The following is a 23,813-nucleotide window of genomic DNA, read 5'->3' as shown; positions in this document are numbered from 1 at the left end:
AGCTGTCTGAGTAGTGAGAAGCTAATCTGACTACTAAAACGTAAAAGTATTCAAACTGACATGTATTCAAACTGACATGTTTGGAGATGGACAGCAGCACCCTGCATTCCACTGCTGGCTTGCCTTTGAAGCTAAGCAGCATTGGTTGTGGTCAGTCCCTGGATGGGAGACCAGATGCTACTGGAAGTGGTGTTGGAGGCCCAGTTCGAGGCACTCTTTCCTCATGTTTTTAGACCAAACTCAATGCCCCAGGACAGTGATTGGGGACCTTACTCGGTGTATGCAGTCTTTTGGATGGGACGTTAAAACAGGTGTCCTGACTCTCTGTGATCACGAAAGATCCCATGGCACTATTATTATTATTATTATTATTACTTATTGTAAGAGTAGGGGTGTAAAAACCTGGTGTCCTTGCTAAATTATAATCTGGCCCTCAAAAGGCCACAATCATCCCCAGCTTCCATCTGGGTCATTCATCCCTCCTCTCCCCTGTAACTATTCCCCAGGTAACTTACCTGGTAAAATAAGGTTGAACATGCATTGATTAAAGAGAAAGAAATGACTGGGATAACTGCATACACATTCATTTTATTCAGTAATTAATTGCCATAAAAAATATTACACTAAAGAATTCACATTTCTCAGGTGTAAAAAAAAAGACAAAGCCCTCTGCCAGCAGAACTCTATGAGAATCAAACATCACAGATAGAGAGAGAGCACAGCAAAATCTGATCTGATATCAAACCAAGATAACATGAATAGCTCACTGGCAGGAAATGCAGTGAATAATGGCTGGCTACCAAAAAAACATGAGGGACCTTTGACTGGCAAAGAACAATGGTGCGTTTGCACGTTTTCCTCTGAAGACAGGCATACAAATGGACACGCCCGCAAACAAACCAAAAAAATGTGTAAAAAACACGAGACAAAGGCTGTTTTATCGAGACTCAGATGAGACATGCTTGGTTTCTGGGATGCCTCATTGGAACTTTCCTTATGGAGAACAAGAACCACACCACTGGACGCAATTGTACTGCTCGGATAGTGTTTTCTATGGAATATTGATGCTTCTCTCTGAATAACAGTTCTGCATTTACAGAATCAAAAAGACAAACCACCTGTACTGCGAGGTTAAATGGTGCGCGTGCGATGGCGGTGAGGGAGACAATTTGCATGACCCAAATCCCTGTGAACGTTCGACTTATGTAAAGGGTCGGTTTATGTAAAAGGCCAAGGTTAAGCAACCCAAACAGAGTCTTCAATTCAAAAACACACAAATGTCCACGCATCTTGGTCATGTAAGAGGACCCATACGGGGAGAGAAAACCATGGCAGTTGTGACAGTCCCAGATCTCTGCCCGCATCTCCCATTCCCAGGACGTTACAACTTTACATTGTAGATCAGACGGCAACACAGAGATCACAACATGAAAGAGCGGTGAACACATCAAGTGACATCCAGTCCACCGTGGCCAAGCTTCCTGGAAAAAGAAGACATCATGGAATGATTTTTTTTTTTTTTACAATGTTACGACACGTAAAAGCACTTGTTTCCAGATACAACTGAACAGAATCTACTTGCATAGCTGATGATGAAAATCTAAGGCTTCTAAGTCATTTAAGATATACACTGGCGAAGTCGACGTACAGAACCTCCGTTTCATAGAGTCACAACATGTCAACATGATCAACTTGAAGGCTGGCAGACAGCTCATTTCACCCAAGCTGTTGTAAACACCAAAAGCACGCACCAGACAACAACTATAAATTCATTCTACGTACAAAACAGTAAACCTGTCTCCGTGTAAAGATAACAGTTTTGATCAGACGTGTTTGTTTCTACTTTAAAAAAAAAATGCATTGTCATCTAGGCTGACAGATATTCTCAATTTTGCCCTCTTCATCTGATTTTAGGTCATGTCATCTGATGGATATGACTCTGGACAGGTCTCTAGACAATGCTCAGTCCCCTCCCCAAAAGTTCAGCGAAAGAGTTACTTATGTTCAGATAGTGCTTGAGGATCTGTGTGTAAGATAAGATAGTGTGTGATTAAACATTTGCGTTTTTATCAAAGTAAATGAACTTGAAATGCCATTCAAAACATTATTTTATTTACAAAAGATCTTAAAGCCATCCATTGTTACATGTCCATTCACAAACTATGTACTGTACAGGCTTTGCTAACCATGCTAGCACATACTCATAGACTTCCTGTCATTGTGCCAACGCTCGTTAGCATTGGCGCGCAAAAACTACCTCTAACTTCCCGAAGTATCCCTTTTAACTAAATGGAATTTACTGGACAGTCAGTTGGTGGCTGACTGAATCGATTTATAAATAAATACTGAAATTCAAGTAGAAAGCTATGAAAAAGATTGAGTGGTACAACAACTGAAAACATTAAACTGAGGGAACTAGCTTTCATTTGCCATTAGGATATATAGATTCAAATGAACATCTGGATGATATGAACAAAAAACAAAAGCACTGGGTGACATTTTCTCTCTGCTAATGAGTGGTTTGACCGCCCGTGACTGGTTGGTCCTGAAACTCACACACCGAGTCAGATGTCTAATAAATCACATTTCTCAAGTTATGGAACATAATAATTGCTGTGTTCCAGTAAATGAACATAAAAAATAAAAAAATCCCATTACAAACAAAAACAGAACAAAAAAAGTACAAACATTTAAAATAAGAATGAATAAATATGCACTGTCATAAATACATGAATTTGGTAAATTCAAATGTTGAAAAAAGAAAAGCACATTAAGTGTGGTATGAATGAAAAGAAGAACAAGTCTGATGATACGAGGGTATCGTAATAAATGCAATAATTGGAGTTTAAAGCTCTTGCTAAAGAGACTCAAGGCTAGGGACTTGGTGGAGGTGGTGGGCTGGCCTTCCCTCTTCCCAAAGTGGGTTGGATTGAGACAGTAAGTCTATGTAAGTAATGAGAGGGGCAGTAACAGTCAGAAGTAACGAAAATGAAAAGTGCTGTTTATTAATTAAACAGAACCAGGTGTCAAACACTTAACCCCCCATCCCCCTTAACAATGAGCTCACAACAAAGTCAATAATAACATTCTGTGACCAAATTCGAAAGACACCCTCTTCTTTAGGCCAATAGCAGTTTGGTCGCGTCAGAGAATAATCCTCTCTGGAGAGTGCTTGAAGTTTTTTTTTTGGCACAGCTATTTTTGAATTTGCTCAAATTATTTTGGTTTGACAATGACCCCTTGAACCCTGGGTTGTTTGTCCAGTTGAAATCACATATGCCAGAGATGAGACAAAGGAGCAGAAAACAAGTGTTCAAGCTATCCACCGAGACAGAGCGAGCCACTATGAGACAAGTTCTCTACTCTAGAACACTTGGGTACCCAGTGCAGAAACAGACAGGGAAGGGGACACACACACAGAGGTGTCACAGGTCATATTTGCATCACTTAGAGAAGCTACAGTAAGACTATGGGTGAGATCCAGGTCCCTAGGACTGCCCGTCTCGCTGTTTCTCTACTCCCACTGGGTAACATTCAGAGACAGAGAGAGGCAAGGCATTTTCAATTCACCGTCCCTTTGGACAGTTGGCCCTTCGCAAGAGCAATGTTTTCACATCATCACCGGTAGACAAGGCAATCAAATCAGAAAAATGCAGAAGATGACATAAAACGTGGAAATCAGATCTTCCCAAAAGTGACGCCTGTCCCAAAGATCTGCATTAAAGGCGTAAATAAGCGTACATTCTTTGAGTTGAAGGTTCTTACTATTTAGATTTTCACCCAACAAAAGACCCTAACGGTTTCTTTGACTTCCGTCTCGACTCGCCCATTTTCAGATTGTCATCCAATTTCTCAAAAAAACTCAACACTTCTGTCCTGGCAGTTAATTCAAGAGCAAATCAAATTGATTTTGAAAACAGTTTTAGAGTAGGACTACCGTAGAAAATAATGACAATCGAGAACAATATGGTCTAACAGATATTTTGTGACATACCATAATTACTACCAACTATGTCTCTCAATTTGATTGATTAACTCTAGTCTACTGTCAGTTAGTTATTAACCTAGTCTATCATCAACTGTTGGAAAAATGCAAAAAGTTTTAGAAGACAACCAAGCGAATTAGTCAGTCTTCTGAACAAACAGTACACCCTGGTGGCGATTCAGGGTCACTGCAGGTTCAAACCCAGCTGTCGCTTCAGTGATTTGAATAAGGACAGGACAGAACATTTTGGAAGCCCCAAGTCCGTTTCCTCTTCATCTACGTTCTCTCTGGTGCTCAGTTCTTCTATTTTCTTCTTTTTAAATGAGATATTCAGCATAAGGATTCGTTGCTTTGTCCAGTTTGTGTTATATTCCAATACAGACTCATTTTCTGAACGGCGTGCATGTTGCACTTGGGATGGGAAAAAGGGCTAGTGGAGGTGGATGGGACTTGATTGTCCCTTCCCTTCCTCTCCAGATCTAGCACCATCAATCCACTAACTGCCCCCTACAACCCACATGCCTCCCCACTGCGGTTGGAGGCTCTCATTGTCCAGTCACCTCAATGACATCATCGTCATCGCTGTCTGAGCTACTACCTGCGTTCTCTGCCGAGCCGTGGGCGTCAGAGCGACCCAGCCCCGCCCCCATCAGGCCAGAGGAGGGGAAGTGGGAGAGGAAGCTGGAGCCAGCGGGGCCTGGGGTGGCGGCCGGGAGCCCCCCAGGGAGCAGCGAGCTAGGGTACATGCCCACGGACTGGCCGTAGGACATGGGGAAATCTGGGGGCAGCATGCCAGCCATACCAGCACCCAGCATGAAGGGAGCCAGGGAGGCCGAGTCAGAGGCAGCCGAGGAGGAGCTGGTAGTGGTGGAGGAGGAAGACCTGGAGGAGGAGCTAGTTAGGGTGCCGTCACCCAGGCCGAAGGGGTCAGAGGTCATGGGGAACATGAGACAGGGGTCACCCATCTGGCTGTGGGGCTGGAAGTAGGGCGAGCCAGTTCCCATGAAAAGGGGTTGCTCAATGGAACCCAGCATGGCCGGGTTGAGGCCCATGGGCGGGAGGCCGTAGCCCCTGGTGAAGGGAAAGCCCCGGGGGGGCAACGGGGCCGAGGTGCGCTTGCCGGGGGCCAGCTGCTTGTTGTCGGCCCATTCGTCGGCAGACGGGGTGGAGGCTTTGCGCTTGGTGCCCTTCAGGTCCAGGGCGGCCGTGGAGTCTGTGTTGGGCTGGGCCGTGGTCTCTCCCCAGGGCTTGACATGGCTGGTCACGCTGCTGCCATTGGTGCTCTCTGCCAGCGCCGTCTCCAAGGATCCTGCAGACAGAGCCTTTGAGGCCTGCTGCTGCTGGATCTTGTTTCCGGATGCAGCTGTGTACCTCTGGAGCTCACTCAGGATCTCGGGGCTGTCAGGGGAGAGCGGGCGAGTCACACAGCCGCTGGTGCCGTTCGCCGAGTCCTCCGATGCCTTCTGGGTGTCTGAGGGAGGGGAGGGAAGACAGACAGACGGGTCAGATACTGCTCTCTGGTCGAGATTAACAGAAACCATCAGCACTCAAAAACAGATCCATATGGACCAAACGGGTAGAATTTATACTGACTAAGAGTTGAGTTGGGATTGCTACTTTTGGGTGCAACGGCTGAGTTCTCCTCCCCTGCCTTGAGCTTGCTTGCAGCACGGATGGCAAAGATCCTCCCGTCGCAGGTTCTGATGTAGGTCCCTTTAGTTCCTCTGATGACGTGGATGCTCTCTCCTGCACTGATCCTGGCCTTGACATCAGTTGAACTGTTGGTTCCTGGTATCACGATATCTGTGGTGGTGACGATCTTCTGGACGAAGACGCCTGCCTTCTGCAGGTAGTTGACGGGAAAGCCCGAGCTGGAGTCGGAGTCTGCCGTGGAGGCGGAGGCATGAGACGCCTGGCGAGGCAACATGGGAATTGGAGTTGACTGAACGGGGCGGACGCTGGCCACGGGCTTCTCATCTTGGCGAGGGGGTGGGCGCCTGAAAGGTGGGGGGGGGGAGGGTCAAGGGAGAGGAAAGATGAGAGGGTGGTGAATTGGCAGTCCAAATTGAGGGTGGAGGGTTAAAAGAACAGTTTAAAGGAATTAAAAACTTGGTATCACATTGACTAAGCAACTGTAGTATTGTACAGTATGTTACTGAGAAAATAGATTGTTCGGGTGAAAACAAGAACTAAGAGAATGTCTGTCTTTGGGGGACCATCTCACCAGTTGCGCTGGCTGAAGGCAGGGATGTTGGTGAGGCTCTGGTCGCTGGCGGGGTAGTAGTGGGCGTAAGAGGGCCTCGTGTAGGGCACCGACGCACGCTTCTCGTCCTCGTAGCTCTTTTTGGCAGCCTTCTTCTCTGCTTTGGTGAGCTTCATCTCCCGCCGGTCCACCAGGAGAGAATCGTGGTGGAAGGGTTGCTAGAGAGACCGGCATGGAGAGTAGTTTGAGCAAAATGATAATTATATCCTGAGTGTACAAAACATTAGGAACCACCTTCCTAATTGTGAGTCGCAATCCACTTTGCCCTCAGAACAGCCTCAATTCGTCGGGGCATGGACTCTACAAAGTGTTGAAAGCAATCCACAGGGATACTGGCTCCAATGCTTCCCACAGTTGTGTCAAGTTGTATGGTGGACCATTCTTGCGACACACAGGAAACTGTTGAGCGTGATTTTTTTGTTGTTGTTGTAGTGTTCCAGTTCTTGACACACTAAAACCGGTGCGTCTGGTACCTACTACCATACCCCTTTTCGAAGGCACGTAAATATTTAGTCTTGCCCATTCGCCCTCTGAATGGCACGCACACACACAATCCACGTCGCAATCGTCTCAAGGCTCAAAAATCCTGCTTTAAACGGTCTCCTCCCCTTCATCTACACCAGGGGTCGGCAACCTTTCGTGCGTGGAGTGCCAATTTACAATTGATCCTACCATTTCTAACGCCCTGCGTGCCAGTTATGATTGTCATACGGTGCATTACAACTAAGTGTCTATTGAATGTCTAATTTGCCCACAAAAACAGAAGAATTCCACAGCTCGCTTAAACAGAGGCACTGTCCATTAGCACCACAGGCTTGATCTTAGAACATAGATTCTCTTGATACAGTGACACGGGGTGGGCCCAGCTCATCTTCAAAATCAGCTCTGCAAAATCTTTTGTTTCCCCACCATAGCGGGGGCGACCGGCAGTTGCAATAGCGAATATGTTTTTAAGAAAAGCGACACCGCTCTCCTCAAAATGACCTGTGAAGGCTTTTGCCTCATCTTCCCCTTTAGTAGTATCAGGCATGGGTCCGAGACAAAGCAGCTCCTCGCGTACCTGCTCTGAATCACAGTATCTTGCAACAACTGCCAGACGTGGAATGTTATTCACATCCACTCTCATCAAGAGCCACATAGGTGCATTTTTTGTTTGTTTTTAAAGCAACAGTTTGCTGCTCCTATACATTTTCAACAGTCTCTGTAACGCGCCTTTCAACAGTTCTGACAGACGCAGGCATGTCTTTGATCTATGAGATGATTGTGCCTTCGTTAGGCAATCCGTCAAATAACGCCTGCGAACTGCTGAGGAAAGCCTCCACGGCCCTGCATTCCTTCAGCCGTGTCCCCCTCACCCGTGACCTTTTTCTCATGTCTCGTTTCAAAATGACGTCGTACACTTGATGTCCGACAAAAAAACAGTTTTACAACACAGGGGCGCAAACAGACCGGTCCTTCAGTAAAACCTATCCATATTCCTTAGTCCAAGAAGAGGCAATAAATGAGCAGACATCTGCCTTATTTTTCATTGCTGATTACATTTAGCGCCCTGAACATTTTTAAATAACAAAAGAAGGCTTGCTAGCTGATAGCCACGTGAAAACTAATCTCTCGTCTTCAATGCTGACTTGGTTTTGAATTTGGCGGGAGAGGCGAGGCGGGTCATCTTGCACTGAACTAATAATATGAAACTCCTGCAAAATCATGAAAGCCCATTGGCTAAAACGGGATTGACATACCAATGCAATTTCAATTATCTTCTCCAGTTTATAAAAAAAATGTAATTAGTGAGATAATAAACGTCAAGCCAAGGCTTAGTTATTTATTTTTATTTTTGGGGGTGGCCAAAGCAAATACCCTCACGTGCCAAGGCTGGCACGCGTGCCTTAGGTTGCCAACCCCTGATCTACAGTGATTGAATTGGATTTAAGAGGTGACATCAATAAGGGATTAAGGGGCGTTAGACTGACCAGGTGAATCCAGGTTGTCATGGAAAGAGCATGTTTTGTACGTTCATTATAAATGATAGAGGTTATTTAACAGTTGGGCACCAAACCCATTCCATATGAAATAGTGAACTCTATTGTAGTTCTTACCTTGGTGAACAGGTGTGGGTAGTGTTTGATAGGGTATGGTGTTTATAGATATGTACAGCGCCATCAGAAAGTATTCAGGCCCCTTGACTTTTCCCACATTTTTCTAGGTTACAGCCTTATTCTAAAATCGATTCAATAGTTTTTTTTTTTATCTCGTCAATCTACACACAATACCCCATAATGACAGAGCAAAAACAGGTTATATATATTTTTTAAACATTACATTCACATAAGTATTGAATACCTATGTAAATAAGGTAGTTCTGTTAATTTTTAATACATTTGCAAACATTTCTAAAAACCTGTTTTCACTTTGTCATCATGGGGTATGTGTGTATTGCTGAGGATTTGTATTTATTTCATCCATTTTAGAATAAGGCTGGAATGTAACAAAATGGGGAAAAAGTCAAGGGGTCTGAATAGTTTCCGAAGGCACTGAATATATATATATATACATACACATACACCTAAAGTAACAGGGTTGAAGATTTCATCTCAAATGAGCCATTAATCTCCCTGTGACAAGGGGAATAAAAGCTTGTCATGTGTAACAGGGAGGGGCAATTGAATGCAAGATTCACAAAAAAAGAGCAAATTGATTTTTAAAATAAATGCTACCCTGTATATCTATGGGTAACGTGGTTGCTGTGTAATGCTAGACCCATTCAGTTTCCACCACAAAACCCCATAAAATGCCCAAAAAGAGAACCGGCTCACCTCCTTTTACACTATGCTTTGACTATTAGATGTTGAAAACATTTTTTAAAGGATTAATTTCACCATATTAAAATGAGAGTTTGGTTCAAGTAACAGGGTTGAGCTTAAAATGAGGGACATGTTTTTTTTGTTTTACCTTAAAATGAATCACTAACCACATTAAATAAATGATCATCTTCAGCAATTACTTTGTCAAAGCAACAAAATAACTAGGGCTTTACAATGATGGTGAAAACTTGGGATAAATGTAGGGGTTAACTAGACTCAAATCTTCCTAGAAGTCAGAGTGCACAGATCTATCTATTTATCTAGTGTAGTTCTAACCTTGGGGATGAGGTGAGGGTTGAGCTGGCACGCCTGTCTGAGGTAGAGTTTGTACATAGCTGATCTGTTACCTTGGTGACTAAGTGAGGGTAGAGCTGGCAGGCCTGTCTGAGGTAGTGTTTGTACATAGATGATCTGTTACCTTGGTGACTAAGTGAGGGTAGAGCTGGCAGGCCTGTCTGAAGTAGTGTTTGTACATAGATGATCTGTTACCTTGGTGACTAAGTGAGGGTAGAGCTGGCAGGCCTGTCTGATGTAGAGTGTGTACATAGCTGATCTGTTACCTTGGTGACTAAGTGAGGTTAGAGCTGGCAGGCCTGTCTGATGTAGAGTGTGTACATAGCTGATCTGTTACCTTGGTGACTAAGTGAGGGTAGAGCTGGCAGGCCTGTCTGATGTAGTGTGTGTACATAGATGATCTGTTACCTTGGTGACTAAGTGAGGTTAGAGCTGGCAGGCCTGTCTGATGTAGAGTGTGTACATAGCTGATCTGTTACCTTGGTGACTAAGTGAGGGTAGAGCTGGCAGGCCTGTCTGAGGTAGTGTTTGTACATAGATGATCTGTTACCTTGGTGACTAAGTGAGGGTAGAGCTGGCAGGCCTGTCTGAGGTAGTGTTTGTACATAGATGATCTGTTACCTTGGTGACTAAGTGAGGGTAGAGCTGGCAGGCCTGTCTGAAGTAGTGTTTGTACATAGATGATCTGTTACCTTGGTGACTAAGTGAGAGTAGAGCTGGCAGGCCTGTCTGAGGTAGTGTTTGTACATAGATGATCTGTTACCTTGGTGACTAAGTGAGGGTAGAGCTGGCAGGCCTGTCTGATGTAGTGTGTGTACATAGATGATCTGTTACCTTGGTGACTAAGTGAGGGTAGAGCTGGCAGGCCTGTCTGATGTAGTGTTTGTACATAGATGATCTGTTACCTTGGTGACTAAGTGAGGGTAGAGCTGGCAGGCCTGTCTGATGTAGTGTGTGTACATAGATGATCTGTTACCTTGGTGACTAAGTGAGAGTAGAGCTGGCAGGCCTGTCTGATGTAGTGTGTGTACATAGATGATCTGTTACCTTGGTGACTAAGTGAGGGTAGAGCTGGCAGGCCTGTCTGATGCTCGCCTCCATCTCCTGGCGGGACTGCAGCTGCACCTGTGACACGTCAGGCTCCTCCTCCACAAAGTGCAGCAGAGACTCCACCTCCCGCCGTGTGAACGACAGCATGGGGTTCAGGTCGTCCACCACTCGGTCTGCAGAGAAGAGGGATTGAGGGAAGGAGTCAAGTCTACTACACCAATACAGAGAAGAAGATTGTGCGCCTTCAGACCCTCCCTGTGTGCATAGGACCATCAGCAGCTAAATGAAAAGGCATCGGCGTGCGACATGAAACCTGGCATACAGCAAACCCTGGCTGTGTAAACAAATGGAATAAACCTGATGTTATTTTTCAACTACAATTCTAAGAGCGTGGGCCTTCTCTGTTTGTGTGTACAGCAGAGCTGAAATTGGAGAGGACCGATGCATCGTGTTTAAAAATAACAATTGCGTCAAAGCACTTTGGCCGTGGTGCACGTGAAGTAGAGTAGGGATGCAATGGAGTGCACTTAGCCTGAGAGGAGTCATGACTTCGCAGAGTCCGACAGAGCTCAGAGGACTGCTGTGCATCACACACAATGTAGTGTGTGCTAGTGAAGTGGACTGGCCGGATGAAGTGCAACTAGCAGGGGGGCTTGGGGTAAGCGTAAACTCTGCAGTACCGATAGAGGTTCACGCAATAGTAAGCCTAGTAGACTCGGCAGGCCAGTGTGTAGCCCGTATGTCGTCAGTATCTATTCTATTCCATTCTATGTGTTTGTTTGGTTCGCTGGTTACTTACCAGACATGCCCTGCTTGGAGATCTGTCGGTCATAGATCTTCTTCTCCAGGGTGAAGTCACAGACCAGGCGGAAGATGTGGCAGGGTTTCTTCTGGCCGTAGCGGTATACTCTACACACAGCCTGGGCGTCGTGACAGGGGTTCCAGGAGGCATCGAAAACCACCACGCGGTTAGCCCCGATCAGGTTTACCCCCAGGCAGCCAGCCCTGGGGATGGGGAGAAGCACACGTCACTGACCTGAGGTGTGTATGTTTTGTGTGTGTACGACTGTGTGTGTGTGAGAGACTGTGTGTGTGTAAGACTGTGTGTGTGTGAGAGAGTGAGTGTGTGAATGAGGGATTGTGTTTGTAACGAATGTGGTTTCTAGTGTAACTGTACAGAAGCAGGATTATAAACAAATGATCATTATTTCTGCCAGTGTGTTCCTGAGGTCTATTACCTGGTGGAAAGCAGAAAGACCAAAGTGGAGGTGTTGGACGGGTCGTTGAACTGGTTGATGAGTCTCTCTCTCTCGGAGGCAGACGTGCTCCCATCCAGTCCTAAAGCAAGGAACCATAGATTCCCATCATTCCCCGGTCTCCAACACACAGGCACCAAGAACAATGGAGAGATACCAAGATAACCAGCAGGTGGCGATAGTCAATGTAAGTCAATAGGAAAATCGGCAGCATGGGTTGGAGAGGCTGAATAACACGTGTGTATAACTACAGTAAAATATATCACTGGATAAATGGGAGTCAGGGAGATGTGGTGACAGCAGTGGTTGAGACATTTAAGGCAAATGTATTAAAAATAAAAAATGGAAATATCACATAAACATAAGCATTCAGACCCCTTTACTCAGTACTCTGTTGAAGCACCTTTGGCAGCGATTACAGCCTCCAGTGTTCATCGGTAGGATGATACAAGCTTGGCACCTATATTTAGTGAGTTTCTCCCATTTTCTTTGCAGATCCTCTCAAGCTCTGTCAGGTTCTGTCAAGTGTCGCTGCACAGCTACTTTCAGGTCTCTCCAGAGATTTTCGATCGGGTTCAAGTCCAGGGTTCAACCTGGAGCAGGTTTTCATCAAGGATCTCTGTCATTTTCTCCATTCATCTATCCCTCAATCCTGACTGGTCTCCCAGTCCCTGCCGCTGAAAAACATCCCCACAGCATGATGCTGCCACCTCCATGCTTCACCGTAGGGATGGTATTGGCCAGGTGATGAGCGGTGCCAGGTTTCCCCCAGACGTGATGCTTGGCATTCAGGCCAAAGAGTTCAATATTGTTTTCATCAGACCAGAGAATCTTGTTTTTCATGGTCTTTGAGTACTTTAGGTGCCTTTTGGCAAACTCCAAGCAGGCAGTCGTGTGCCTTTTACTGATGGGTGGCTTCCATCTGGCCACTCTACCATAAAGGCCTGATTGGTGGAGTGCTGCAGAGATGGTTGTCCCTCTGGAAGATTCTCCCATGTAACCAGAGGAACTCTGGAGCTCTGTCAGAGTGACCATCGGGTTCTTGGTCACCTCCCTGACCAAGGCCCTTCTCTCCCGATTGCTCAGTTTGCCCGGGTGGCCAGCTCTAGGAAGAGTCTTGGTGGATCCAAACTTCTTCCAGCTAAGAATGATGGAGGTCCCTGTGTTCTTGGGGACCTTCAATGCTGCAGAAATGTGTTGGTACCCTTCCCCAGATCTGTGCCTTGACACAATCCTGTCTCGGAGCTCTACAGACAATTCCTTCAACCTCATGGCTTGGTTTTTAATCTGACATGCACTGTCAACGGAGGGACCTTATATAGTCAGATGTGCGCCTTTCCAAATCACGTCCAATCAATTTAATTTACCACAGGTGGACTCCAATTAGTGGTGTAAGGGACCGTAGTTACTCCGTGGTCCGTACGGTTCGGACGCGGTTCGGCAGGCACGGGAACCCATAGTTTAACCATCATAGTGTGAAATACTGTTTTACTGCCACTGCTACTTTTTAAAGGAATAATTCCCTAAATCTCGATGCAGAGTTGCAGTGAAAAGACAAAGACAAGACAGATGCCGTGTTTCACTCTGAAGACTGAAGGTTGAGTTGATACTTTTTTTTCTTTAAAGGCAGTTGCGTGTACTGTTCACGTGAACGGGGCATGTTGAATCCCAACGAATCAATCCTGGATGCTCGCGTTGTAAAAAGTCACGTAGAAAAAAAAGCGCAATGACAGCCGTGGCTAGCGGAGGAGCCGAAGAACTGGCTTCATTTAAGTCTCATGTATGGGAGAATTTTGGCTTCCCTGTCAAATGTGACGACGGAAGAAGGGTGGGTGCGTAGGCATAGTGCCACAAGAGAGCCGTATGATCATGGAAATACATTGGGCGTGGCCACACATTTAAAGTGTCGTCACCCTGGTGTGTCAGTGACGGGAGCCAACTCAGCCAAGAAGACAACTTCTCACCGCGGCATTTAAGCAGCTCCTTGCTGCAGATTCAGACCGGGCTGAAGCCATCACCAAATCTATTGGGATGTTTGTCGCTGCAGACATGAGGCCATACGCTGTTGTGGAAAACAAAGGGTTTCAAAATATGATGAAAGTGCTTGAGCCACGCTACGAAATCCCCTCGCGCACCCACTTCAGTATGAAGATCGTGCCAGATCTTTATGAACAGGAAAATATTAAAATTGTCAACAAATTATCCAAGGCATCCTCTGTTTCCCCCGCCACAGACGGGTTGACCTCCAGGGCAATGGAAAGCTATGTGACTGTAACTGCTCACTACACCACAGAGGAGTGGACCTCCCGGGTAACATAAAGCTATGTGACTGCTCACTACACCACAGAGGAGTGGAAACAGAAAGCTATGTGACTGTGACTGCTCACTACTCCACAGAGGAGTGGACCTCCCGGGTAACATAAAGCTATGTGACAGCTCACTACACCACAGAGGAGTGGACCTCCCGGGTAACATAAAGCTATGTGACTGCTCACTACACCACAGAGGAGTGGACCTCCCGGGTAACATAAAGCTATGTAACTGCTCACTACACCACAGAGGAGTGGACCTCCCGGGTAACATAAAGCTATGTGACTGCTCACTACACCACAGAGGAGTGGACCTCCCGGGTAACAGAAAGCTATGTGACTGTAACTGCTCACTACACCACAGAGGAGTGGACCTCCCGGGTAACAGAAAGCTATGTGACTGTGACTGCTCACTACTCCACAGAGGAGTGGACCTCCCGGGTAACAGAAAGCTATGTGACTGTGACTGCTCACTACACCACAGAGGAGTGGACCTCCCGGGTAACAGAAAGCTATGTGACTGTGACTGCTCACTACACCACAGAGGAGTGGACCTCCCAGGTAACAGAAAGCTATATGACTGTGACTGCTCACTACACCACAGAGGAGTGGACCTCCCGGGTAACAGAAAGCTATGTGACTGTGACTGCTCACTACTTCACAGAGGAGTGGGAGATGAAGTCCGGTGCTACAGACAGGCCCCTTCTATGAGAGTCACACAGGCACAAATATGGCGCAGGTACTGCTAGGAGCAGTAGCAGAGTGCAAGCTAGAGAGGCCCGATAGCAATATCCCAACCACCAAATAAATGCAGTGATAGAGGCTGGACTGGGGCCACACATAGCTTGCTTTGCACATGTGATCAATTTAGCATCCCAAAGGGGAATCTCAGTGAACCAGATGGACCGCCTCCTTGGGAGGATCAGGAAGGTGGTTTCCTCTTTCCACTGAAGCACAACAGCCGCTCATGTGCTTGAGACCAAGCTGGAAATGTTACAGCTACCGACCCACAAGCTCAGACACCATGTCACAACAAGATGGACCTCCACTTATGACATGTTGGGGAGCCATCTTGAGCGGCAGTGACAGACAAGACCCTGAAAAAAAACATTAAGACATCGTCAACTTGTCTGATGATGCCGTGAACGTGGCAGAGGAGGTCCTCCAGGAGATCAAACCCCTCAAAACTCAACCCTATTGAGCACAGAAACTGTCTGTGTCCATGATCCTACCTCTGAAAACAAGGATTCTACAATCCGTGGCCCTAAGTGAGGAATGGCGGCACAGTCACTAGTCACTAACCTCCATAGATGTACTGCACTGGATCCAAGGTTCAAGTCCCTGTCTCACCTAGACCCTGCCCTACACCGGAGGACATACAGTGATCTCACCACTGAGATTGTGGCCACCGAAGAGGTAAAACAATAAAATAAGAGTGAATTACTTAATAAATATACTGCAGTCTAATTTTAGTCTATGCTATCGCTATTAGAATCATCCATTTTTTGATTTGGAATAATACTGGCTTTTATTAAATGTTATTGCCACAATTATAGTTATGAAAATAAATAATTAGTTAGTTTAATAGAGCAAGTAATTTTTTTCTGCAGGGTCAAGCCACAGAGCCGACAGGAGCAGACTCCGAGGCATCTCCGCCACAAAATCATTTGGCCATGAAGGAGCGTTTCGGGGGGAACTTTGTGAGCAAGGACACGGGCAAGACGTTTGCCAACACCATCAAAGAGGAGGTGGCATCCTACAAGGCAGCAAGCAGCATTCCAGTGGGCGGTGAGCCACTGGCATGGTGGAAAAACAACGAGTGTAAATACCCTCACATTGCCATGATGGCAAGATGCTACCTGGCTGTGCCTGGCACTTCAGACCCTAGCGAGAGGGTGTTCTCCACAGCAGGGGACATAGTGACTGCAAAGAGGTCGACCCTCTCCCCAGACAATGTAGGCATCCTCATCTTTTTGAAAATGAATTTGAAGTTATAAGCTCAGGTCTGCTTTGCTTTCTGATGTGGACACAGGCACATTTTTTCATACACTATTGTTCAACGGAAGAAGGTATCATGCCTCATATTGCACTTTAATTAAACAATTGAGTATTGAATATTTAAGATTTTATTTCAACGTTGAAAGGTTCCTTGCTCTAAGTAATACATGTAAAGCAAAGTTAGATTTGTCTCCTCTTTGTTTTGTTGCTGATCCGAATACTAATCCCATCCGTGACTCAAAACCGCGATCCGAATACCGATCCCATCCGTGACTCAAAACCGCGATCCGAATACCGATCCCATCCGCGACTCAAAACCGCGATCCGAATACCGATCCCATCCGCGACTCAAAACCGCGATCCGAATACCGATCCCATCCGCGACTCAAAACCGCGATCCGAATACCGATCCCATCCGCGACTCAAAACCGCGATCCGAATACCGATCCCATCCGCGACTCAAAACCGCGATCCGAATACCGATCCCATCCGCGACTCAAAACCGCGATCCGAACCGGGAGTTGTGTAATCTGCTGCACCACTAACTCCAAATCAAGTTGTAGAAACAGCTCAAGGATGTTCAACGGAAACAGGAGGCACCTGAGCTCCAGTTTGAGTCCCATAGCAAAGGATCTGAATACTTATGTAAATAAGGTATCTGTCTTTTCTTAAATTTGCAAACATTTAAAAAAAAAAACTGTTTTCCCACTTGGTTATTATGGGTTAGTGTGTGTAGATTGATGAGGAACATATCTTTAAAAAAAAAACAATTTTAGAACAAGGCTGTATGTTATAACGTAACAAAATGTGGAAAAAGGGGTCTGAATACTTTACGAATGCACTGTATGTATGCATGCATATGTACACACACACAAATACAGTCATGGGAAGCACAAATAAAACATACTGTAGTAATTGTGGTTGCGGAGCCAGTTTTGGTTGTGGCCCTCTCTGGCACTGCCCGCCGGTATGGGCCTCTTGGCCAAGAACTCCTCGATGACCGAGAGGGTGGACAAACTCTGGCTGCAGGAGACATAGTGGAGAGGGCGATACGGTGAGGAGGGGTCCATGGAAATTACTAACTAATTAAACCAGTTGAGATGAGGTTTTGTCCGTCTATATATGCTGCCATTTTATATTTACGTCATTTAGCAGACCATCTTATCCAGAGCAACATACAGGAGCAATTAGGGTTAAGTGCCTTGCTCAAGGGCACAGACGCTAGGCAACCTGCCGCCAGTTAAGATTTTACATGGCTAAAAGAAGAACGTGTAAAAACTGAAGATCAAAACAGTAAACAAAACAGTCAAACGTGAGGTCTTGTTTTTGTGCCGACCTGAAGACTAAGATCTTGTCTCCTTTCCTGACGCTCTCGTCGATCAGGTGGAACAGCAGGACCATCTTAGCAGAGTTCTCCAAAATCCCTGGCTTATAGTCAGACATGATCTCCTTCGCCTGCAACAGAGAGAGCAGAGCGCGAAAGAGATAAGTCAGCACAGTGTAATTGTAGTGCACAGGTAATAACCAGGCTTCACTGAAACCTATGCTAAATAAGCAGTCCTCAAATTGTTACTTAAACGGAGTGGAAAACCAAAGGCTTGGCAGTGAAGTGTGGCTGCATACCCATTCGTAGGTGATGACCTGATTGGCCTTCTCCTGCAGAGCGTTGAGACTCAGCCCCCCGATGCTGTTGGGGTCCTCCGGAGTCTTGCCCTTCTGGTTGGGGGCGGGGCAGCGGGCGTGGCTGTTGGTGATGTCATCCAGGTCCAGGTCCTGCTCATTGGCCAGATTCTCCTTCTGCAGTGACTCGTACAGCACGTCTGTGTGGTTCCAGATCTGGTGCAGGCAAACATTACTACAATATTAGGATGACGTCTGAATGAAAATGTGGACATGTATACAGAATATGATATACATGTACTTCACAACGGTTTTTAATTCCTGTGCATGCCAAAACAGAGAGCCACACACACACACACACCTTGCAGCAGACGCAGAAGGCCTTGAGTGGGTTGAGGCTGAGCCAGCCGCTGTTGCCTGCCTCTCTGAAGCGGTTCATAAACTCTGTGTAGAGGGCCCTCTGCAGGGGCGACAGTCGCACCAGTATCACGTGCTCATCCTTGGAGGGGAGCTGGTCTCTCAACACGTCGTGACCACGCCTGGGAACAAACACAACCCGAGTTAGACCACAAATATCTCTGCAGTATACTGTGGGTCTCCACGTTCACGAACAAACACAACCCGAGTTAGACCACAAATATCTCTGCCGTATACTGTGGGTCTCCACGTTCACGAACAAACACAACCCGAGTTAGACCACAAATATCTCTGCCGTATACTGTGGGTCTCCACGTTCACGAACAAACACAACCCGAGTTAGAACACAAATATCTCTGCCGTATACTGTGGGTCTCCACGTTCACGAACAAACACAACCCGAGTTAGAACACAAATATCTCTGCAGTATACTGTGGGTCTCCACGTTCACGAACAAACACAACCAGAGTTAGAACACAAATATCTCTGCAGTATACTGTGGGTCTCCACGTTCACGAACAAACACAACCAGAGTTAGAACACAAATATCTCTGCAGTATACTGTGGGTCTCCACGTTCACGAACAAACACAACCCGAGTTAGAACACAAATATCTCTGCAGTATACTGTGGGTCTCCACGTTCACGAACCTACACAACCCGAACCACAAATATCTCTGAGTTAGACGTTCACAAATATCTCTGCAGTATACTGTGGGTCTCCACGTTCACGAACCTACACAACCCGAGTTAGAACACAAATATCTCTGCCGTATACTGTGGGTCTCCACGTTCACGAACCTACACAACCCGAGTTAGACCACAAATATCTCTGCAGTATACTGTGGGTCTCCACGTTCACGAACAAACACAACCAGACTACAACTAGAATCTCTATTTGAAAGTGCTTTTTAATCCAGGAACAGACTTCAACTGGGAAACTGGCCTATAAAGTGTCCCAGAAAAGAGATACTGCACTAGCATCAGTTCATGTGGGTTCTAACCAGCTGCACCAAGCCAGAGATCTCTCAGTCTCACCTCTGGACAAAGCCCTCCAGCAGGCTATGGAGGACATGACTTCGGTATCTCATCAGTTGGACGTCCTGCGGCGTGCTGTCCACACACTGCCCGTTCAGAATGGGCCTCTCAAACATGTTACTGAACTCCTGCCTGGTGCCCAGGAAGTCAGGCCTGACAAAGTCCACCATGCACCAGTACTCTATCAGGTTGTTCTGGAGGGGGTATCCCGTGAGGACCACACGCCGCCGGGTACGGATGTTCTTCAGGGCCTGCGAGGTGCTGGCGTGGCAGTTCTTAATGCGGTGGCCCTCGTCACAGATCACCATGTCCGGGCCGGGACGAGACAGGGCCTTCTCTATGCCTACAGGAGGGTAGAGGAAGAGAGAGGGGGGGAGGATGTCAAGTTAAGAGCCATTTCAGGTACAATGGTAGCCCTGAAGATGTGTATGTAGGAGTACGATCCAAGCGATTACTTTATGTTCAAATTCATCTATGTGACTCATGTTATCTGAGTCACTCATAAATGGCAGCTGTGAGTCATGCTAAAGTGACGGAGCTACTGTGTGACTGTTATCTACAGTAACATGGGTTCTATAACAAAGGGTGACACATTAGATCGAGAAAAAGCCTTGTGTGCAGATGGCCTTGCGTTGATGTAAGAAAAGCTGCCATGGTCTGAAATGTGCAGGCCGTGCCCTTTGACCTACTGACCTTTGAGGAGCTCCTGATGCCGGTCCTCTTCGTCCAGGTCGATGACCACCGGTCCTTGGGCCTTCTTGGACTTCTTCCGGCCCGCCACAAAGCTCTTCTTCAGGGACAGCAGGCGATACATCTCATATCCCATCAGGAGCACGCCGCCGTCCCGCGACCAGTCAGAGATCACCTTCGCTCTGGTGGTCGTGGTTCTGAGAAAAGAAGAAGACGACGGAGCGCACACAGAAAGAAAGAGATCGCAGAGAGAGAAAGAGCAGAGAGAACAGAGGAAAAGAGAGAGAGCACATCAGCGACAATATTAGACACATAACAGCACAGCCATTTAGACACATTTAAGTAGACTGGAAGTAGTGACACACTTGGGCGATAGGAGTCTTGTTTGTGCATCTATTTATGAATTATTTTTTTAAACAAACATTTCCCTGGTTCCTGTACAGTCGGGATCATTGACTGATAACTCTGCAACACTGTGTGGTTTGTCTGATGAGCGCGGCCAGGCTTACAGAGAGACTTATTAACAAATGGGAGAAAAAATGATAGAGCCAGATGCCAAAGACTCGGCTTCACTTCACTCACAGAGAGGGAGGGAGGGGTCGATAGAGGACAGGATGACGAACAGCAAGAAAGGGAGCGAAAGAGAGGGATGGAGCAGAGGAAGCGATTAGGTCACTGGGTCAACTGCGATGACAAGTCTGCAGGAGAGCAGTAGTGTGTGTGTGTGCCAAGCTGTGTGCGATGGAAAGCCACACACTTGATACACAGCAGTGGAGTGCTAGAGCCATATCTTAGGCAGTTGTGTGACGCAGAACACTTAAGCAGAAGCAGAGCGAGGGCTATGAGTGAATCATCTCTAGTCCCGCACAAACACAAAACCATGATCAAGCCTAAGGCGGCTTCAGCTTTTGAAGAGGAGGGAATGGGAGATCTCTGTTCCCAGAGAGGACGGGAAACTCACTTGTGCTCGTCGTTCAGGATGTGGACCTTGAAGGTGCGCGGGGAGACCTGAGTGGGGTCCACGTCCATGGGTAGTGCATCAAAGGTCGGGACCCAGAGGTTGAACTCGGCCAGCCAGTTCTGTAGCGTGTTGACCTATATAAAATATATATATAGAGAGAGAAAGAGTGTGAGAGAGAGGAAGAGTAAATTCTCAGTCAAGAGACCACAAGCTACATCCGGTATGTACGCAAGTAGGCATTTCACTGTTAGTCCACCCCTGTTGTTTACAACGCATGTGACGAATAACATTCGATTTGATTACAAAGGGAACACCAAACGCAGAGAGAGAACAGAGTACAGGAAGTCACTCACAGGCACGATGGCGAGCACAGTGTGGGCCTGGGTGTGTCTGAGCACAACGTCTATGAAGGAGATGACCTGCAGGGTCTTGCCCAGGCCCATGCTGTGGGCCAGGATACAGCCGAAGCCACCGCTGCTCTCATAGCGCTCCAGAGACTCAACCAGGTTGTCATAGAGGAAACGGATCCCACCGATCTGACAGAGAAAGAGAGAGAGAGAGAGAGAGAGAGAGAGAGAGAGAGAGAGAGAGAGAGACAGAAGAAGTGGGATCATTAGATTCAACTCATTAAAATTGTTGCATTTGTTTGACTGCATTGTATACAATGGTTTGTCTCCATGGGGTTTCATCAGAGACAGACACACTTCATTGAAAGTGCTTTTTAGGCTTAATATGGATCAGGGAAACGGTCCCTATACTAACTGCTAGGCTGCCTGTGTTAACGAGAAAATCCATGTCTGTACTGAGTCAGTTGTACCTGATGAGGTTTGACGACCCGGGCCAGCTGAGGGGAGAGGAACAGGTCTGCCTCCTCGGTTGGGTGGTTCAGGTTGACCAAGACACGCCCCTGGGCGTCCGGTTGGTTCACAGCGTCGTTTGCGTGGGCGCCGGTCGCCTCGGGTCCCGCCGACCGGTCCTCCTCCTCCTCATTGGTGGACTCGCTGCTGATCTGTAGGGCGTCGTCCTCGTCGGAGCTCAGCTCGATCACGTCTACGGTTGAGAAAGGGAAAGAAAAAGAGGGACACAAGTGTTTTTGTTAGTATTGTAGATGGAAATGGAGAAACGGTTAATATACATCTACATCAGGGATGGGCAACTTGGCAACCGGGGTGGGGCCCATTGATCATCAGTTATATTAAAAACAGCACCCGATGGAAAAACGTGTAGAATTGCAGGAAATTATCTTTACAATGTCAGGAGGGGGGCCGCTAAAATGTTTTGCTGGTGAGCCTCTGTGGCCCCTCATGATGAGTTCCGTTTTTTTGGTGGCCCCCACCCACATCAAAGTTGCCCATCCCTGATGCATATAATACCCTGTTTCCATTGCATTGTGCAGTTGTCTTTTGATCAAAACAGTCATTGTCACCATTATGTTACACAATACTGCCTAACATACGGGGCGGCAGGGTAGCCTAGTGGTTAGAGCGTTGGACGAGCAGCCGAAAGGTTGCAAGTTCAAATCCCTGAGCTGACAAGGTACAAATCTGTCATTCTGCCCCTGAACAGGCAGTTAACCCACTGTTCCTAGGCCGTCATTGAAAATAAGAATTTGTTCTTAACTGACTAGTTAAATAAAGGTTAAACAAAATATTATATTCGATTCAATAATTAGTGTTTCAATAACACCATTTCTCCAACAGATGGCATGTGTTTTCACAAACTCTATGAAATGAAAGTTAAAAAAATAATAATTCTGCCATTATATTTGTCTTCGTATCTTTAGGTAAGCAAATCTTTTTTTTAAATTTCCCATCTGACCTGTCCTCGTCTCAAATAGCCACGTCAAAATCGGTTTGCCCCAAAAAATAAAGATAATATCCATAGCTTCTAAATGTCTCTCTACGTCATCTATATTAAGTGATGTTTGTTAGACATAGGCATCCTCCATATGCCACATCTGACGTCTAACAAACGTTACTTATCACTTAATATAGATGACGTGGAGAGTCGTTGATAGAGGGCTTATATAAATCTGGTGAATAGGTGGTTATACAAGTTAGATTATAGTAGTGGAGGTCGGTTTATATAACCCTGGGCAGAAATGTCACCGCACTGCCTGGGCTGAGGCTGGCTGGCGCCGAGGCTGGCTGGCGCAGGCTGGCGCTGACATTAACCAGGATTAACCAGCTATTTGCTCCATAAACCAACTTCCATTTCTGACATTATCACCTTATCCTGCCTTCCCTCATACGCAGGACCCAGCAACACCAGACCGGTCTCTGATGAACCCCCTTCCACCCCCGCTGGCTTTAATTGGGAACGGATCTGTTCGGTGTGGATCTATACCCACAAGCAGACTGGTGTGTGTGTGTGTGTGTCTGTGTGAATAAGTGTCTGTCATGGCCAGCAGAGGAAAAGCACACGATGCCCACCGGAGCTTACATAGTTCTATACTATAGCGACTCTCCTTCTCTAGCCAGCTGATCCATCTAAGACTGCTCAGAGCCGGTCCCAGTCGATAACTAACCCATGCTATCTTGAGCTAATTTCATGAAGCACTTTCATAAAAAGTACACTCTACAGCGAGACCATTTCCATTACTTGATACACAGTAAGTATCTGATCCACACAAGGTCATTTCTGTTTACAAGGTATAATGAGTGACATTGAAAACCTAGAGAAACGGGTCATAACATTACCAAGCATATCAAACATGGAAATCTGGCCGCCTGGCGCAGGACGACCACAGTAAAGTCTCCGTTTTAATGAGCGATACTAAAAATCGGTGTCTCATAGTGACTGGGGTCTCACCTTGTTTTGGGGCGTGTGCTTCTGTGATCAGAGCCTTGGAGTCGTCCTCGCTGACGTTAGTGCTGCTGTAACTGGTGCTCAGGCATATCACATGGTCCCGTTCGGCCACGCTAGCAGACACACTCTGATCTCCTGGAGGCGACAGAGGCATATAATGCAGTGGTTCGTTACCGGAGTGGGTTAAGTATCAAGTCAAGTACTTTGACATTATGATATGTTATATTTCAATACAAAAACATTTCTGATTTGACACAAACATTT

The 23,813-nt window shown here is 46.5% G+C and overlaps 2 protein-coding genes and 2 long non-coding RNA genes across 10 annotated transcripts in view; 3 read left to right on the top strand and 1 right to left on the bottom strand.

Moving 5' to 3' along the window:
• Nucleotides 1–2,090: 2,090 nt before the first annotated feature.
• Nucleotides 2,091–23,813, bottom strand: part of LOC118361303 (helicase ARIP4-like) — a 65,351-nt gene continuing 43,628 nt past the window's right edge. For 5 of the 6 annotated variants that reach the window (XM_052482992.1, XM_052482991.1, XM_035741133.2 and 2 more), the window contains 16 exons: nt 23,553–23,684; nt 21,559–21,791; nt 21,095–21,277; nt 20,742–20,875; nt 19,784–19,977; nt 19,091–19,433; nt 17,998–18,175; nt 17,640–17,852; nt 17,353–17,471; nt 16,924–17,039; nt 11,692–11,791; nt 11,253–11,458; nt 10,451–10,626; nt 6,210–6,406; nt 5,579–5,982; nt 2,091–5,456 (listed from right to left, as the gene is read on the bottom strand). In XM_052482992.1, coding sequence (XP_052338952.1) covers nt 4,531–5,456; nt 5,579–5,982; nt 6,210–6,406; nt 10,451–10,626; nt 11,253–11,458; nt 11,692–11,791; nt 16,924–17,039; nt 17,353–17,471; nt 17,640–17,852; nt 17,998–18,175; nt 19,091–19,433; nt 19,784–19,977; nt 20,742–20,875; nt 21,095–21,277; nt 21,559–21,791; nt 23,553–23,684 — 3,854 coding nt within the window. In that variant the 3' untranslated portion in view covers nt 2,091–4,530. The remainder of the gene's footprint in view (nt 5,457–5,578; nt 5,983–6,209; nt 6,407–10,450; nt 10,627–11,252; nt 11,459–11,691; nt 11,792–16,923; nt 17,040–17,352; nt 17,472–17,639; nt 17,853–17,997; nt 18,176–19,090; nt 19,434–19,783; nt 19,978–20,741; nt 20,876–21,094; nt 21,278–21,558; nt 21,792–23,552; nt 23,685–23,813) is intronic. The other variant, XM_052482993.1, reaches the window with a different exon arrangement.
• Nucleotides 9,534–10,454, top strand: LOC127912801 (uncharacterized). 2 transcript variants are annotated; one of them, XR_008083462.1, is made up of 3 exons: nt 9,534–9,686; nt 9,758–9,828; nt 10,326–10,454. It is a non-coding gene; the product is annotated as an uncharacterized LOC127912801 (long non-coding RNA). The 2 variants fall into 2 exon arrangements; XR_008083463.1 differs by lacking the exon at nt 10,326–10,454 and adding an exon at nt 10,184–10,273.
• LOC127912802 (uncharacterized) lies at nt 11,380–12,485 on the top strand. Its single transcript, XR_008083464.1, has 3 exons — nt 11,380–11,494; nt 11,671–11,896; nt 12,205–12,485. It is a non-coding gene; the product is annotated as an uncharacterized LOC127912802 (long non-coding RNA).
• LOC118361304 (uncharacterized) lies at nt 15,294–16,605 on the top strand. Its single transcript, XM_035741138.2, has 2 exons — nt 15,294–15,434; nt 15,629–16,605. Exons 1-2 carry the CDS (start codon nt 15,294–15,296, stop codon nt 16,013–16,015), a joined length of 528 nt encoding a protein of 175 aa, XP_035597031.1. The 3' UTR covers nt 16,016–16,605.

The sequence above is a fragment of the Oncorhynchus keta genome, chromosome 28 (genome assembly GCF_023373465.1).
Source record: "Oncorhynchus keta strain PuntledgeMale-10-30-2019 chromosome 28, Oket_V2, whole genome shotgun sequence".
Classification (NCBI taxonomy): domain Eukaryota; kingdom Metazoa; phylum Chordata; class Actinopteri; order Salmoniformes; family Salmonidae; genus Oncorhynchus; species Oncorhynchus keta.
Note: the sequence above shows the minus strand (reverse complement) of the source record. Positions and strands in the feature narration are given on the sequence as shown.

Excerpts from the sequence above, each read along its gene's own strand:
- LOC118361304 (XM_035741138.2), top strand. The coding sequence starts at position 15,294 with ATGGCGGCACAGTCACTAGTCACTAACCTCCATAGATGTACTGCACTG. Across the intron at positions 15,435-15,628 it reads AGATTGTGGCCACCGAAGAG|GGTCAAGCCACAGAGCCGAC; the intron begins GTAAAACAATAA and ends TTTTTTCTGCAG.